The 18,238-nt window shown below is 42.5% G+C and overlaps 1 protein-coding gene across 1 annotated transcript in view; it reads right to left on the reverse strand.

The window, feature by feature from the left end:
- Window positions 1-17,759, reverse strand: part of LOC308086821 (transient receptor potential cation channel subfamily M member 5-like) — a gene marked incomplete at both ends in the record, with an annotated part of 71,236 nt that extends 53,477 nt beyond the window's left edge. The window contains 11 exons of the mRNA XM_080430466.1: window positions 2,886-3,054; window positions 6,556-6,688; window positions 7,999-8,114; window positions 9,001-9,259; window positions 9,402-9,514; window positions 9,803-9,945; window positions 13,300-13,423; window positions 13,732-13,863; window positions 14,922-15,017; window positions 15,905-16,141; window positions 17,691-17,759. Of these exons, the coding sequence (XP_080286592.1) occupies window positions 2,886-3,054; window positions 6,556-6,688; window positions 7,999-8,114; window positions 9,001-9,259; window positions 9,402-9,514; window positions 9,803-9,945; window positions 13,300-13,423; window positions 13,732-13,863; window positions 14,922-15,017; window positions 15,905-16,141; window positions 17,691-17,759 (1,591 nt within the window). The remainder of the gene's footprint in view (window positions 1-2,885; window positions 3,055-6,555; window positions 6,689-7,998; window positions 8,115-9,000; window positions 9,260-9,401; window positions 9,515-9,802; window positions 9,946-13,299; window positions 13,424-13,731; window positions 13,864-14,921; window positions 15,018-15,904; window positions 16,142-17,690) is intronic.
- Between the last annotated feature and the right edge of the window lie 479 nt (window positions 17,760-18,238).

Here is an 18,238-nt window from a genome sequence, read left to right on the forward strand (position 1 = left end):
GGCTATACTAGCATGGAACAGGCTGGACTAGGCTAGACTAGAGTGTACTAGGCTGTACCAGACTCTAATACTCTCTATTAGGCTTTACTAGTCCCTTGTCAGCCCTTTAGATACTCAGACCATAGGGACTAAACACTGTGTACACGGGCCATAGCTTGTGTGTTCACGAGCAATAGTTTTGCAAGAGCCTTTGTAGGCCAAAGTAAAGTACTGGCTTCTATAGCCTAATAGAGCCCAGTAAAGCCTAGCAAAGCCTACTAGAGCTTAAAACAGCCTATTAGAGACCAGTAGAGTCTAGTACAGTACAGTACAGTACAGTACAGCCTAGTGCACCCAAGACTAGTATAGTCCAGCCTGTTGGGAGAACAGAGTAGTGGAGGTTGGTATAGGCTATACTAGCATGGAACAGGCTGGACTAGGCTAGACTAGAGTGTACTAGGCTGTACCAGACTCTAATACTCTCTATTAGGCTTTACTAGTCCCTTGTCAGCCCTTTAGATACTCAGACCATAGGGACTAAACACTGTGTACACGGGCCATAGCTTGTGTGTTCACGAGCAATAGTTTTGCAAGAGCCTTTGTAGGCCAAAGTAAAGTACTGGCTTCTATAGCCTAATAGAGCCCAGTAAAGCCTAGCAAAGCCTACTAGAGCTTAAAACAGCCTATTAGAGACCAGTAGAGTCTAGTACAGTACAGTACAGTACAGTACAGCCTAGTGCACCCAAGACTAGTATAGTCCAGCCTGTTGGGAGAACAGAGTAGTGGAGGTTGGTATAGGCTATACTAGCATGGAACAGACTGGACTAGGCTAGACTAGAGTGTACTAGGCTGTACCAGACTCTAATACTCTTTATTAGGCTTTACTAGTCCCTTGTCAGCCCTTTAGATACTCAGACCATAGGGACTAAACACTGTGTACACGGGCCATAGCTTGTGTGTTCATCACGAGCAATAGTTTTGCAAGAGCCTTTGTAGGCCAAAGTAAAGTACTGGCTTCTATAGCCTAATAGAGCCCAGTAAAGCCTAGCAAAGCCTACTAGAGCTTAAAACAGCCTATTAGAGACCAGTAGAGTCTAGTACAGTACAGTACAGCCTAGTACATCCAAGACTAGTCCAGCCTTTTGGGAGAACAGACTAGGGGAGGGTGGTATAGGCTATACTAGCATGGAACAGGCTGGACTAGGCTAGACTAGGTTGTACTAGGCTGTACCAGACTCTAATACTCTTTATTAGGCTTTACTAGTCCCTTGTCAGCCCTGTAGATACTCAGACCATAGGGACTAACCACTGTGTACACGGGCCATAGCTTGTGTGTGCATGAGCAATAGTTTTGCATGTACCTTTGTAGGCCAAAGTAAATTACTGCCTTCTTTAGCCTAATAGAGCCCAGTACAGCCTAGCAAAGCCTACTAGAGCTTAAAACAGCCTATTAGCGACCAGTAGAGTCTAGTACAGTAAAGCCTAGTACACCCAGTTCTAGCCTAGTCCAGCCTTTTGATGGAACAGACTAGGGGAGGGCAATATAGGCTCTACTAGCATGGAACAGACTGGACTAGTTAAGACTAGGTTGTACTGGGCTCTACTAGGCTCTATTAGGTTGTACTAGGCCGTACTAGGCTGGACTAGGCTGTAATAGGCTGGACTAAGCTGTAATAGGCTGGACTAGGCTTTAATAGGCGGGACTAAGCTGGACTAGGCTTGAATAGGTTGGACTAGGCTTTAATAGGCTGGACTAGGCCATAATAGGTGGGACTAGGCTGGACTAGGCTGTAATAGGCTGTAATAGGCTGTACTAGGATGTACTAGGCTGGAACAGCCTGTAATAGGTTGGACTAGGCTGGACTAGGCCGGACTAGGCTGGACTAGGCTGTACTAGATTGTAATAGGCTGGACTAGGTTGGGCTATGCTGGACTAGGCTGTAAAAGGCTGGACTAGGCTATAATAGGCTGGACTAGGCTGGACTAGGCTGTAATAGGCTGGACTAGGCTGTAATAGGCTGGACTAGGCTGTAATAGGCTGGACTAGGCTGGACTAGGCTGGACTAGGTTATAATAGGCTGGACTAGGCTGGACTAGGCTGTACTAGGCTGGACTAGGCTGTACTAGGCGGGACTAGGCGGGAATTGGCGAGAAACAGCGTCCCGGGAGGTCACATGATGGTAAACGCCATTTACCATAGCATTGTATTGGAGGTGTACACAATGTACACAGCCCATAGTTCTAATAGTAGGCCGTTTCCCATAGTACAGTGTGGGAGGTGTACACAGTTCACTTCTAATAGTTTTGGCTCATATTCTGCCACCCTGCCACCCACCCTGTGGAATTATGCTTGAACTGCAAGATAGGACCCTAAAACGTAAACAAAGGGAAAAACATCCGTGTGGGTAATCCGTAAGACCGATGGGCGAACAAGTGGTGTTCACGCGCAGAGGGGGGCCCAGAGGACATGTAGAGTCCGCCCCCTGAATTTTCACGCCCCCACAGGCCGCAGAGTGGGGCCTGGAAATTTGGACTGTTCACCGGCCATAGCCGCTATGGCCGGTGAACACAAAAACCTATAAGGGTAATAATAATAATAATAATAATAATAATAATACATTAAATGGTCAAATATTTCAACAGTCTCAAACTGAAATTCAAACTTACACATAAGATAAGTTTATGGTCCATGGCATTTTAAAGGTATTGTAAGTGATTTATACAATATATAGTTAAAACAAAATGTTTTTAGTTAAAAAGTGAAATCTCTATATTGTGACAGTAATCATTGCTATAGAGCTGTGGTAACCGAACACACACACACACACACACACACACACACACACACACACACACACACACACACACACACACACACACACACACACACACACACACACACACACCATCCTCATCATCAACAGGTCCATAGATGTGCAGGTAAGGTCTGTAGAACACTCGACGGATGATACGTTCTGGGTTGGGGTCGTAGGAATAGAGCAGCGCCTGATTGGCTACTCCGTATGCCACTATCCACACCCCCAGGAAGAAGAGGAATGAGAAGACATCTTTTATCTGAACAGAAACAAGACATTTAGTGTTATTTATCCTGTTTGTGACCTTCCCTCCACTCTAGCTCCAGGATGAGGTCCCACTGTGTCCAGCTCTGGCTGAGGACGGACCGGTGGAAATGTCCAATCCCTTAAAAAATATTGATGGGTTGAAACAAACTTTTAATATAGTTTACATTATTTTATATAAACTATAGAAAAGTTTATATTTAAACTTTTTATGATTTTTTCATAAATTAAGGCCCTACTTCAATATTACAACATTTTGAATATAGCCGATCTACCAGCATGTAGATTGGCTATTTTCGCTATTTTACACTATTTTTTAAGAGTGATAAAAGAGTGCAGTTCAGCTGTCACAGAGCACACCTCCTCTAGCCTGACACTCAGCCTGAATTTTCATTTTGTTTCACTCCATTATTCAGTCTGAAAGCCCTCTCAATGCAGCCCATTTCTGAGATGGGGGCGTGGCCAAAGTTTTTTTTTCAAAGACTCTTTGGCGATTGGTTCATACTGGATTATCCCGATCCCGATTCGTCGTACAGATTTTCAACCGAGAAACACCTGCCTTCGACAGCGTCACCAGACCCTGAATGCGAGGCAAACGATTCAGGGGGTGGAGCCAGGCTACACCTCCTCTACATATTAAAGGCTTATTAGTAACATGGACAAACACATGGACAAACACTTCCAATCTCTCATTTCTACTTTTTCCTCCTCTCTATCAGCTGCTAAAGCTGCTTTTTTCTGCACTAAAATTCAGGCTTCTGCTTCCAACCCTAAAAAACTCTTTGAAACTTTCTCCTCTCTCCTGCAACCACCACCCCCTCCTCCCTCCTCGTCCCTCCTCCCCGACGATTTCGCCAACTTCTTTGACAAGAAGGTGAACGATATCCGATCCTCCTTCCCTCCTCCCCCGGCTGGTGCCCTGCGCACTACCCACACCCGTCTGCCTGCCACCCCCCCTCTCTACCTTCATCTACTCCTCTCCCCCCCCCCATCCCCTCTCTATCTCACTTCTCTCCCCTCTCCCCTAACGAGGTCCTTCTCCTTGTTACCTCTAGTCGCCCCACCTCATGCTCTCTGGACCCGGTCCCATCCACTCTGTTGCAGTCTATTGCACCTGAACTTCTTCCCTTCTTAACCCACCTTATTAACACCTCTCTGACATCTGGCTACTTTCCCTCTACTTTCAAGACTGCCAGAGTCACCCCCCTCCTGAAGAAACCGACACTTGACCCCTCTGAGATCAAGAACTACAGACCGGTTTCCCTTCTATCCTTCCTATCTAAAACTCTCGAACGTGCTGTCTTTAAACAACTGTCCTCCTATCTCCACCAGAACAACCTCCTGGACTCCAACCAGTCTGGGTTCAAAGTGGGTCACTCGACAGAGACTGCCCTCCTGGCAGTGACGGAGTCGCTCCATGCCGCTAGAGCGAACTCTCTCTCCTCCGTGCTGATACTCCTGGACCTGTCTGCAGCGTTCGACACGGTGAACCATCAGATCCTCCTCTCCACCCTCGAGGGGATGGGTGTCTCAGGCTCTGCACTCTCCCTGTTTGCATCCTACCTGACGGGTCGCTCCTACCAGGTGATGCTGAGAGGGTCTGTGTCAGAACCACACAGGCTCACAACTGGGGTTCCCCAAGGCTCGGTTCTGGGTCCTCTTCTTTTCTCTCTCTACACTACATCTCTGGGTGCTGTCATCCACTCCCATGGCTTTTCCTACCACTGCTATGCCGATGACACCCAGCTAATCCTCTCATTCCCCCCCTCTGATACCCAGGTGGAGGCACGCATTGCTGCTTGTCTGGCTGACATCTCGGAGTGGATGTCGACAAACCACCTGAAGCTCAACCTGGACAAGACCGAGCTGATGTTCCTCCCGGGGAAGGGCTGTCCGCACCGAGACATGGCCATCACCATTGATAATGCTGTGGTGACCTCAACTCGGACTGCAAAGAATCTGGGTGTGACCCTGGACGATCAACTGACGTTCTCGGCAAACATCGCATCAGTGACGAGGTCCTGCAGATTCCTGCTCTACAACATCAGGAGGATTCGCCCCTTCCTCACGGAGAAGGCAGCCCAGGTGCTCATCCAGGCTCTCGTCATCTCCCGCCTGGACTACTGCAACTCCCTCCTTGCTGGTGCTCCGGCATCTGCCATCAAACCTCTGGAGCTTGTTCAGAAAGCTGCGGCTCGTCTGGTGTTCAACCGCCCCAAGTTCTCCCACACAACCATCCTTCTCCGCTCTCTACACTGGCTCCCCGTAGCGGCTCGCATCCAGTTCAAAACCCTGGTGCTAGCCTATAGGGCAGTGAAAGGAACAGCTCCTTCCTACCTCCGGGCTATGGTCGATGCCTACACCCCTGCCCGACCACTTCGGTCTGCCACCTCGGGGCGACTGATTGCCTCGTCACTCAAGGGTCCTTCTGGCCGATCCACACGGTCACGACTCTTTTCTGTTCTGGCCCCACAGTGGTGGAATGAACTTCCCACTGATGTTAGGACAGCAGAGTCACTGCCCATATTTCGCCGCAGGCTGAAAACTCACCTCTTCAGGAAACACTACCCTTCCTTTCTGCCTGACCTGTTGTTAACTAGTTGTACGAACGCTTGTTTTCTATTGCTGTATTGTTTATTGGATTATTGGATTGTTTATTGGATCTTGTTTAGTCGATATACTTATTTGTTTTAGCTCATGCTCATTTGATTTAGCTATTTTGTCTCATCTGTTTAAGGAAATAGGTAGCTGATATATTGCACTTTTACCTTAGCGCTAGGTATACTCTTGGTTGCTTGTTTATGCAGAAAATGCACTAAAGACTTCTGGTGATTAGTAGTTTTCGTTCCCTACCTATGTTGAATACACTTATTGTAAGTCGCTTTGGATAAAAGCGTCTGCTAAATGACTGTAATGTAATGTAATGTAATGTTTTACAGTAAATCCTATCTGAGAACTGTCGACGTCACATTGAAAAACTAAATTAGAACTGTGGACGATACATTGAAAAACTAAGTTAGCATAACACTGCTAGTTGGAAGAAGGAAGAATCACTCCTGTCTTTGACGAATAACCAATCCTACTTACAGTTTGCATACCGTACACACACACACACACAGACAACGATAACAAAAAATAATACACAGCTCGTCGACTTCTCCCTGTGTGTTTTGACTTGTGCTAATAATGACTTTGACTCGTCTACTTTTTGGTTAATGTCCAAGGATGTGAAGAGAGAGGTTAATTAGGAGAAAAAAGATGTTCAACAAACGACCTGGGGTGAGAGTACTGTTGCCGATGGGGCAGCAACTTCCTTTAGGTCTTAAAATCAAAGCACATACCGTAGTGACTAAATGAGCCATCTAAAAGTTTGTTATAACCGATCAAGGGAGGGAGGGAGACATCACAAACAGGGCTAGTGTTCATTATGATATCAGTGACCAACGCTACCCTCACAGCGTGACAGAAGAACATTAATATCTGTCTTATATCTTACCATCTTGCCAACAATGATGATTTTTGGTCCCATCTCTTTGTGAACGGCGAAGAAGTGAATGAGACGGAGTGTGAAGACCATGTAGTCGATACTCAGGACACATCGCCCAACGTCATAGGACCGCTCAAACATCCTGAAGCACACAAGCAAAATAAATACATTTGAACAAAGACTATATTTAACACTGAAATATCAACATGAATTTTCCCACAGGGATCAATAAAGTTCTACCTATATGGATAGATATCCATACCCAGAAAGACAGACAGACAGACAGACAGACAGACAGACAGACAGACAGACAGACAGACAGACAGACAGACAGACAGACAGACAGACAGACAGAGAGACACAGACAGACAGTCTGTAATAAAGGTTATAATAACTTGTTTACACAATCAAACTGGCTGTAGCACGTCTCTGCTCTCGGTTACAACCCAGTTCATTCTGCATGATTTCCAGTCAGCGACAGCTTCAGATATCAAACCTGCCAGATGCCAGATAACGTAGCTATGACACCCAGAGACTCTGGGTAACGTAGGCTGCGTGGTATATGAGAAACGTGACTGATACATCTTAATCACATGACTTCAGATATAAATGTGTACAGGTTTGTGTTAGTTTTGGACAAAAGATGTGGGAGTTGGAGAAAAAAGTCTGTTTTGAAGAAAACACAAAATGGTGGACAATCTAGTCTGACACAAAGGACCTATGGGTCCTTTTTTACTGTACGACCTACGGTTCAAGAGTTATAGGTAGCGCCAACATGAGGCCAATTTGAGAAGTGTGTGGAGTTTCTTCCTTGGCCTCCTGGGAGTTTCACAGTAATTGAATGCTGTGTTCAAGATTTGTGGCATTTTGTGCAAAACAGGCCCCTCCCACTAACTTTGAAAGCCAATCATAGCCAATCAAAACGGAATCTGAAACATCTGACAGACAAGTCGTGATCAAGTGATCACAGAGATCATGTGTACGATGTGTGTGAGAGTTGGACAAAATCTGAGTTGTAGCAAAAAGTGTCTTTCTTTTGAAGAAAACGGTGGAATGGGCGTGGTCTATATGGGGAGTTAGGCTGGACGGCCGGCCAGACACACAGTTAGCAAAAGAGGAGGCCAGAAGGCACTATGTGGAGTGGCTGAATAACCTAAATAAATAAATCACAAATATAAACTAGTCAATAATCACTACTGTAGGCAGAGACAAACCATGCATGTGTATCTGCACAGGCAGAGGCAGCCATACTGTAGGCTCATGTTTAAATGCTTTACCTTGTATTTCATTGTGTTGTACCAATATGATTACATGGTGCTAATTACGATTATGGGTCCTGATGCCAAAGTCATTACCCACACAATATTTACTGGGGTTTTTGTTGTTGTTTTCTGTCCTTGCTTATGTCACAATCTGGAGTACTATATCTAATAATGAATAATGTGTACCAACCTGCAGATGAGACCAATAATGAACAGAAGGATGGCAGTGAGGTCATACATGTTCCAGACATCCTGCATGTGGAGCTTCATCCTCTGGCGTGAAGTCATGTCACGCATGAAGAATGCCTGAAAGTTCATAAACACATCAATTAAACTGAATCAAGCTGATTGAGAATCAGCTGAATGTGTCACATGCACAGGCAGACTATCATTTATGTTTCACCCCTCAGGGGCCCCCAACTGACCATCAGTCACTGACTCCCGGAACCCCCCAGATGTTCGTATGAACACCTGCATTATTGTGTGCAGAATTGTTCCCACCAGCAGCTTTCAGAGCACATTCATAAGAACTAGATTTTCAGTCAGCTATGTGGACGGTCACTGAGTTATTGACATTTGAAGTGTTAAACACTGCTGTAGTTTTGGTGTGACTATTTTCATGACAGACCCCTGAACAGTGTTTGTGTCCAGTTTGGATGTGGCAGGTCTGAATGTTACGTTTGGGTCCACGGTCTGCCGCGGTCGGTCCACCCACCCTCTAGACAAATGTAATATAGCTGTCACATGTAACCACATGTAGGCTGCCTTACATTACAGCTGTGGCAACGTTGCAGGACGTGAAATTATTGAACTTACATCCTCCTAAACAGTGTGGACAAAAATAAAAGATTCAACATAGTCATAAAAAGCTGATTAGCTAAGAAGCTGTTTTTTAAATATTGGTTGGAATTTAGAGGCTCTCAAAAGGTAAAAAGGTCCTGCCCACCAAAATAAAAAGGAAAGCACCAAAATACTGCAATTAGATACATACAAAAAATACATACATGTGTGTGTGTGTGTGTGTGTGTGTGTGTGTGTGTATGTATGTATACACACACACACACACACACACACACACACACACACACACACACACACACACACACACACACACACACACACACACACACACACACACACACACACACACACACACACACACACACTTGTTGTTAACACAAGAATAGCTCACCTCATAGATCTCCTCACAGAAGAAGGTGAACACCCAGAAGTACAGCACGTATTCACTGATGGACGGCCCACTAGGGGGCGGTGGCTTAAAGTCCACCAGCAGCACGTAGGCAAACAGGAAGAGGAAGAGGATGTACATCACTGCGTTGCCCAAAAAGGAAGTGACGGGAGCACTCCAGAACTGACGCCATCTTGATACGACAAAGGAAGGCTTGGGCTTGCTATGCCTATTAACCGCTTGTTGTATTTCATCTGGTTCCCTGCAAGGTGGAGCATCATCATAAACCCACTCAACTTAGTCTTAAACAAAGTGAATTAATGTATAGTTTTAGTAAAAAGTATAATATTCATATGGGACAACAAGTGTGTTATTGTGTTAAACATGTAGGGCTGGGTGCTAACCTGAAGGAGATGAGGTTGGTGCAGAGCAGCAGGGGGCAGAACATGGTGAGAAGGACTTTCCACACGGTTGTGTCTCTCTTCATAGCACCCCACCAAACCGTAGACAGCACGGACTGAGAAGAAGAATAGTATGTATTTAGCCATTTCTGGGCCCTATTTTCCGTGACCAGTGCTATGCATAAGTCGTCTGAAGCACAAGGCACCAGCCTTGGGGGGGGGGCACCAAACGGCATGGAGAAAGTGAAAGAAGACAGAACTATCGCCGTAAAGCGGCTGCTGAAGGAGCACTAAAACAGTGAAACGCACCGGTGACGAAGGCTTAAGCCGGCCCTGCATGTGAGGACTTTTAAACAACTCAGATGGTTGAGGGTACCATCTGCATCAGACACACATGGACCAACCTGTATTCCATCATGGCTTAGGAAGAGGCCTGATTCGACAGCTGTGACTATCTGGAAGCAGTCTGTGTTCCATACTGGAGACTTTCTGCTGAGGATCTGGAAGGAGAGCTTCTCATCGCTCTGGTAACATGAACCGAACACACCTGAGATCATTATAAAGAAATAAGACATTTTATTGGAAACAATTAAAATGACAATAATTCATTTATATATATACAGAATAAAGTATATTTACATGCTAGAATGTTTCCGAATTGGATAAATGGTGTTCAGGGCCGGCCCTGTCCATCTGCAGTCCAGTTTGGGCAAGTCAGATTTAAAGACTGGGTGCCGTGATTTTCAGTGATCCCCCCCCCCCCCCCCAAAAAAACATAATCATCAGGTATTATGGTTATACTAGGAGGAAGATTTCTTTCAAAAAAGTGTACAGAAAGTGTTAAAATTATGTTATTATGTGGACACACCTCCAGTTCATTAAGTATACCTGGTTCTCACCTTAGCACCACCCAACTGTTCTAGTCCCTCCTCCTCCTCATGCCCACACCTGTTGTGTTATGATAATGAGGGGGAGGGTATAATTTGACTGTGTCATTAAAGTGCTGTTTTTCTATTGCCACGTTTGACCCTCAAGGTTTCAGCCTCCAGGAAGAAATTCAAAATAGTCAGAGAAGACATAAAACACCATAAAAACACCACCAGGGGGCTTAATGAAGTTCTATCAACCTCATGAAACACAACACATGAAAAAGAGAAAAAGAGAAAAACCATGGCACCACCTCTTTAAGATGTTTTAACACATTCACTGCCAGAGTATATTCATAATATACTCACCCCAGTGCCAGCAATTTGTGTTTTATAACGTTTTCAACCGGTCACAGAAATGTTATATCCATTTTGATCCATGATCGGATCGTGTGTGTAAATAAAGACGACCCATCGACCAACCGACAGAGGGTTACATTTTCAGAAGCAAGCAGTCTTGAGTTAGTTTTCACCATCGCAACCAGGACTGCAGGCACCATATACGGCAATAATGCACCTATCCCCCCCCCCTGTAATGGATAAATTAGAATGCCAACCTGTATATATATTGTGTATTGGTGGTTATCTCATTGAAGCAAGGTTACACATAAATGTGCTAATTCCAACTCAGTTACAGCTGTCAATCTAACAGCTGACCTGTTTCCCCCAGTGCTATTCTCACTGTGTCAGCTATGTGTATTTGTGTAACTGTGAATGGGTCTCTCTTATAATTAGTACATACCTTATATGACTATTTAGAAGAGCATCTTTGGTACAATGTGGAGTATAAAGAACTGTGTAAGATGGGTGTTTAGGAGGCTTGTGCCCCGATGGGCTGCTGGAGCAGGGCTGGAGCCCTGCTTCTCATTAATAATAATAATAATAATAAACTTTATTTGTATAGCACCTTTCATGACATGAAATGCAGATCAAAGTGCTTTACAGAGCAAGAATACAATTACAGTTAGAACCAATTTAACAATAAAGCAAACAAAAATAAAATAAAATAAAAGCAAAGGCATAAAACAACATTAAAATAGGCAATACAGTGAGGAATTAAAAATCAAGAATCAGCTAAAAGCAAGAGTGAAGTAATAGGTCTTGAGCTGTGCTTTAAAGCTATTGACAGAGGCTGCCTGTCTTAAGTGTAATGGGAGTTTATTCCACACTGTCGGTCCGTAAAAGCAGAATGCTGCTTCACCGTATTTTTTATATGTCATTGTAGGCACCTCGAGCAGGTCAGCACTTGAAGACCTGAGGGCCCGGTTTGGAACATATCTCTCTAGGCAGTCAGAGAGGTAGGAAGGTGCCAGACCATTTAGAGCTTTATAAACTATTAAAATAATTTTAAAATCAATCCTAAAAACAACCGGGAGCTAGTGAAGCTAGAACTGGAGTGATATGTTCTCTCATCCTAGTTTTAGTTAAAATTCTGGCTGCCGCATTTTGAACAAGTTGTAATCTGTCAGTTGTTTTCTTTGGCAGGCCAGAGTAGAGTGCGTTGCAGTAATCAAGCCGAGAGAAAACAAAAGCGTGGATCAGCGTTTTTGCATCGTCTAACGACAGATAGTCTCTAATTCGCGCAATATTTCTAAGATGAAAGAAAGCAATCTTGGTGACATGATTAATGTGTGTATTGAAATTCAATTCAGAATCGATAATAACCCCCAGGTTCTTTACTGTGGTGTTACTTTCTACAGCCAGGTTACCAAGTCTACTTGTTATTGATTCTCTCTGCTCACTGGAGCCAATTATGAGAACTTCTGTTTTATCCTCATTTAGCTTAAGAAAGTTCTCACTCATCCAGCATTTTATACTGGACAGACAGGTCAACAATGGGTCTAGAGCGCAGGGGTCGTCTGGAGCTACTGAAAGATACAGCTGGGTATCATCAGCATAGAAATGGAAGTTCACTCCGTGATCGGCGATGAGTTCTCCCAGCGGTAGTATATACAGGGAGAACAATAAGGGACCCAGAATTGAGCCCTGTGGAATACCAGAACAGATGTTGTGTTTGTCTGAGTCAAAGTTAGACTGACGAAATAGCTTCTGCCTGTTAGGTAAGAGTGAAACCAAGACAAGGCTGTGCCTGACAAACCAATCCAGTACTCCAAACGTTGTAGTAGAATTGTGTGATCAATCGTATCAAAAGCAGCGGTTAAGTCAAAGAGTAGGAGAACAGATACATTTTTGTCGTCAGCGGACACCCTAAGATCATTAATTACTTTTACAAGTGCTGTTTCTGTACTATGACCTTTCCTGAAGCCAGATTGGAATTTGTTATGAACCTTATTGTTCTGTAGGAACACATACAGTTGATGAAAGATAGTTTTTTCTAAGACCTTGCCCAAAAATGGCAGATTTGAGATTGGTCTATAATTACCCAGCACCAATGGATCAAGATTGTGTTTCTTGAGTAACGGCCTGACTACAGCCGTTTTCAGTGAGTCTTGAAAGACGCCTGAAAGTTGCTGTATGTTGTCTCTCTGCTGAAATCTTCCTAATAAATCTACAACTTCACCTGAATGGAATATAATATTTCTATAACCCCCCCCCCCCCCCCCCCCCGCTGGCCACAGAACATTTATATATATCATGATCACGTGTCAGACCGTTGGTAAACACAAAGGGGATAACTGTTCGTCCTCCAGAGAAAATAAAATATAACCGGAGCTTTCCGTTTGTTTTTTATACCATGTAAAAACCATGATATCTAAGCCAAAACCAGGGCAAGACCAGTTAACTCGAGATAAAACCGGAATTAAATCACATCTTATGAGCGGTCAGGTGCTTTTGGTGCGGACCTGGACGGGATAAGGGGTCTAAATAGACAATATTGTGGACAAAAAAATATATAAAAAAATATATACCACATTTCCCACCCAACCCCAAGGGGTGCCGGACTACTGAATATCAGTTGAGGAGCAACAACCTAAAAAAGACTTCTGTCAAAAAATGTGATTTCAATGTCTTACCACGTGCCCTTTCCTCAAACTTTGTTGCCAGCTCGGAAAGTTTGGTGTCCGTCTCAATATCCAACTTTGACATCTCTCTAAGCATCTTACAGGCACTCAGAGCATTCAACACTGGCTCCTCTGCCTGAGAGACGGACAGAGACAGAGAGAGAGAGAGAGAGAGAGAGAGAGAGAGAGAAAGAGAGAGAGAGAGAGAGAGAGAGAGAGAGAGAGAGAGAGAGAGAGAGAGAGAGAGAGGGGGACAGAGAGACAGAGAGAGAGAGAGAGAGAGAGAGAGAGAGAGAGAGAGAGAGAGAGAGAGAGAGAGAGAGAGAGACAGGGGGACAGGGACACACAGAGAGATACAGAGACAGAGGGCTGATTACAGACTCCTTACTCATATGTATAATGTATAAAACTCTTGCAGCCTTCTGTGAGCATCAGGTGTTTTACCTCCTGCTCCCAGAAGCAGACAGCACAGTCACTGTGGTTCTGTAGGACAGCCCAGATAAAGAGATGAGTCCAGGGGGATTCACAGGGCTTGTTCCTGTATGAAGGTTCTCCTTTCAGCAGCTTTCTGACATGCTGAGGAGAGAAGAACAGAACTATGAAGAGGAAATGGAAAATGAGCATTAACCCATTAAGGCCTGAAGCCAAATCTACATGTCTCCTAAATTCCAACAGTTTTCTGAAAAATGCATTTTTCTATATCAGTGGTGCTCAATCTTTTCATGTCAAGGACCCCCACAATGATATGTATTTGGCCACGGACCCCCATCTCAAATATTTTGTTCCAGGGACCCCCAGAAGCAAAGATTTGAGTTACAAATGTTCGCTTTAAAAATATATATATTCAAAGATTTTGACACATTTTCACGATTTTTCAAAAATAGCAGATCTACAAGCTCATAGCTTGTAGATCTGCTATTTTTTGAATAGCATATCATTTATAATTTGAGCTCATATCTAAAAGTGACACAGATCTTCACAGTCTTAATGGGTTAAAGGCCCAATCTGGGATTGTTTTGAACAGATATATTAGGCTTATGTTCTTAAACAGTTTGATTTGCAATTTGAAAAATATGCTATTTGCAAATATCTAACCCTATCATGAATCAATATATATGTATGTTTTACTCCAATGTTTACAAACATTACCAACATTAACAGAATACAGAACACACAGCTTACAAATCATTTATATGTTGTCTATAGTGTTAGAAATTGTATCAAGACCTGAGTCAATAAAAAAATAAAAAAGTTTACATTTATATCACTGATCAGGCCTTCATTGACTTAAACTGAAGAAAGACGTCATTTATTTGAATAAAACAAACTGTGTAACAGATTATTATAATATTAAAGCATAGTAGAGGTTACTAACTAATAAACTGCTAATAACCCTCAGACCCTATTACCGGAGTCCCCCAGGGGTCATTACTAGAGCCCCCTAATTATTTACCTCTACACTAAATATCTTCACCGAAAATAGCCGATCTACCAGCTCACAACACGTCACAACACTGCACATTGAGAGTTTGTAGATCTGCTGCTGAGGGTTCAACCCCAGAACAGGGACACTAGTGTTCATGTTTAAATAGAGGATGAAAGAACATAACAGTATTATATATTCAGAAGAATACCTCCAGAGCCTTCTTGTCAGAGGTGAAGTCTTCTAGATCCAGAACAGTGTAGTAAGGCTTCACATCAACCTTTAACTTCTTCAAGACACCTGACACCTGGAGAGACAGAGAAGAGACAAAGAAGAGGAAATAAGACAATCCTGTCACAAAGGACACATTTTCTCTCAAATAAAGTGGCTTTGAACTATTGCTTTCTTTATTTTTTCTTCAGAAAAAAATATTCATACAGTATATTATATGTTCAACAGAATTATCAAGATTATATTATTCACCAATACATTACAAATTTGCTTTATATTCAAAGTAGATTGTTGTTGATAGTTTAATACCCCCTCCACCACACTTACAACATTAACCCATTAAGACCAGGAACGCATCTGTGTCAAAAATAGCAGATCTACAAGCTCAAAGCGCGGCACCGAGTGCCTTGAGCTTGCAGATCTGCATTTTTTTTTTTAATCGTGAAATATTGTGCAAATCTTTGATTTTAAAGGTGAACGTTTTTAACTCAAATCTTTGCTTCTGTGAATTCTACAAATGTCTTCTAAATCCTAACAGTTTTTCTTTTTGTTGAAATAACATATGTTGTCATAATATCAGTGGTTGTCAAAGACCACCTAAATTATATGTATTTGGCCACAGACCTCCATCTCAAAATATGTTGTTCTAGGGACCCCCCAGAAGCAAAGATTTAAGTTAAAAATATTCGCTTTAAAAATATATAAATATTCAAAGATTTGCACAAATCTTCACGATTTTTCAAAAATAGCAGATCTACAAGCTCATAGCGCGGCACTCGGTGCCGCGCTATGAGCTTGTAGATCTGCTATTTTTAAATAGCCAAAGTTAAAGTATAAAATGATGGTTAAAGTGGTGACACAGATGCGTTCCCGGTCTTAATGGGTTAAGTAGTGAGTGAAGGTCGTCTCCTCAGAACCACTGATCAAGGATTATAATATAGATTAGTCTAAACCTAAACCCACCTCAAACAGGCTGATCTCTTCCAGAGAGTCAACTGAGGATCCCAGTCGCTCCTTCAGGCGTTCCAGTAGCAGCTTGTAGACCAGTGTGTGGTTCAACCGTGTGCCTCTTCTCACTCTGCTGTAGAGTTCCTCCAGGAGGCCATAAGTCGGGATGAACTTCTTCTCAATGAACAGACGTACAAACTGTGGCCTGTCTCTGGTCAGTGCGAACGTCATGCATTCCTTCATGTCTTCATCCTGTTGGACACAGTGGAGGTAAAACAGGGACAGGTTATCTAACTGTTTTTAAGCTGTAGACCAGAAAACTAAAAAGGGAAAATAAGATGTAGACAATAATGACATGTGTCTCAGTGGTGGAAAAAGTACTGACATTTTTTACTTAAGTAAAAGTATCAATACCACAATGTAATACTCTGTTGCAAGGGCCTGTGTTCAAAATGTTACTTGAGTAAAAGTACAAAAGTATTGGCATCAAAATATACTTAAAGTACCAAAAGTAAAAGTACTAAAATGTTTGAAAATAGCAGATCTACAAACTCACAACGCCTCACGACACGTTGTGAGCTTGTAGATCGGCTATTTTCAAATAGCCTAGGTATACAATAGGTCTAAAGTGGTTAATGTATGTTTTATAATATAATAATTTATATCTGCAAAGTAACTAGTAACTAAAGTTTTCAAATAATTGTAGTGGAGTAAAAGTACAATATTTGCCACTGAGATGTAGTGGAAGTAAAAGTATTGAAAATGGGAAATACTCAAAAGTAAAAGTAAAAAATCCTCAAAAGTGTACTTAAGTAAAGTACTTGAGTAAATGTACTTAGTTACTTTGAACCACTGGGGTGTGTGTGTGTGTGTGTGTGTGTGTGTGTGTGTGTGTGTGTGTGTGTGTGTGTGTGTGTGTGTGTGTGTGTGTGTGTGTGACTATCAGTAAGTCATTTCAAATCTACAGTAGTAATATGTCTGAACCACTAGGTGGCAGTATTCACATACAGTGAATATACCTGTATGTGTGACTTCAACATTCAGGTATTCAGTGGTGGAAAAAGTACTCAATTTGTTTTACTTAGGTAAAAGTATCAATACTGCAATGTAGAAATACTCTGTTACAAGTAAAAGTCCAGAATAAAAAATGTACTTGAGTAAGAGTACAAAAGTATTGTTATCAAAATGTACTTAAAGTACCAAAAGTAGAAAGTACTCATTATGCTGAATAAATAAAATAAAAATGTATAAAAATCTTTTAAAAATAGCAGATCTACAAGCTCACAATGCGTCGCGATGCGACACATTGTGAGCTTGTACATCTGCTGTTTTCAAATGGACAAAATGTATATAGGGCTTAAGTGGTTAATGTATGTTTTGTAATAATAATCAAAACTAAAGTTTTCAAATAATTGTAGTGGAGTAAAAGTACAATATTTGACTCTGAGATGTAGTGGAGTAGAAGTAAAAGTACTGACAATTGGAAATACTCCAGTTAAGTAAAAGCATCTAAAAATTGTACTTAAAGGGATACTTCACTTTCGGGCCGGGGACACATTTAAAAAAAATATTAAAAATAAATGAAAATAGTTATGGAAAATTCATGGCCCCCTCACGCATTAGAGTGTCCTACTAATGCGTGAGGGGGCCATGAATTTTCCATAACTTTTTTCATTTATTTTTAATATTTTTTTTAAATGTGTCCCCGGCCCTAAAGTGAAGTATCCCTTTAAGTAGTACTTGAGTAAATGTACTTAGTTACTTTACACCATTGCAGGTATGTTGTGATGTTGTTTCTCACCTTCCAGTTGATGTTGATGTCATCATTGAAGAGCTCACTGCTGGCAAAGTCCACTCTGTTCCATCTCATTGTTAGAATCAGCTCCTTACTGTAAGGGAAGGTATTACCTGATGCACGGAGCTTACTGGCTGCACACACACACACACACACACACACACACACACACACACACACACACACACACACACACACACACACACACACACACACACACACACACACACACACACACACACACACACACACACACACACACACACACACACACACATTGTTAAATGAACATCATAATTAGTTGACCCTACCCCTCCCCGGGGTAGAACAAATGTGACATTGTTTTTTCATATCTTTAACCCATTTAAACCGGGAACGCATCTGTGTCATTTTAGATTTCTTTCGCTATTCATTCATATATATTTGACCACGGACCCCCATCTCAAAATATTTTGTTCCAGGGACCCCCCAGAAGCAAAGATTTGAGTTTAAAATGTATACATGTTGAAAGAGTTGCACAAATTTTTCAAAAAATAGCAGATGTACAAGCTCAT

This window comes from Gymnoscopelus braueri (assembly GCF_963280865.1).
Source record: "Gymnoscopelus braueri genome assembly, chromosome: 6".
NCBI classification, from domain to species: Eukaryota; Metazoa; Chordata; class Actinopteri; order Myctophiformes; family Myctophidae; genus Gymnoscopelus; species Gymnoscopelus braueri.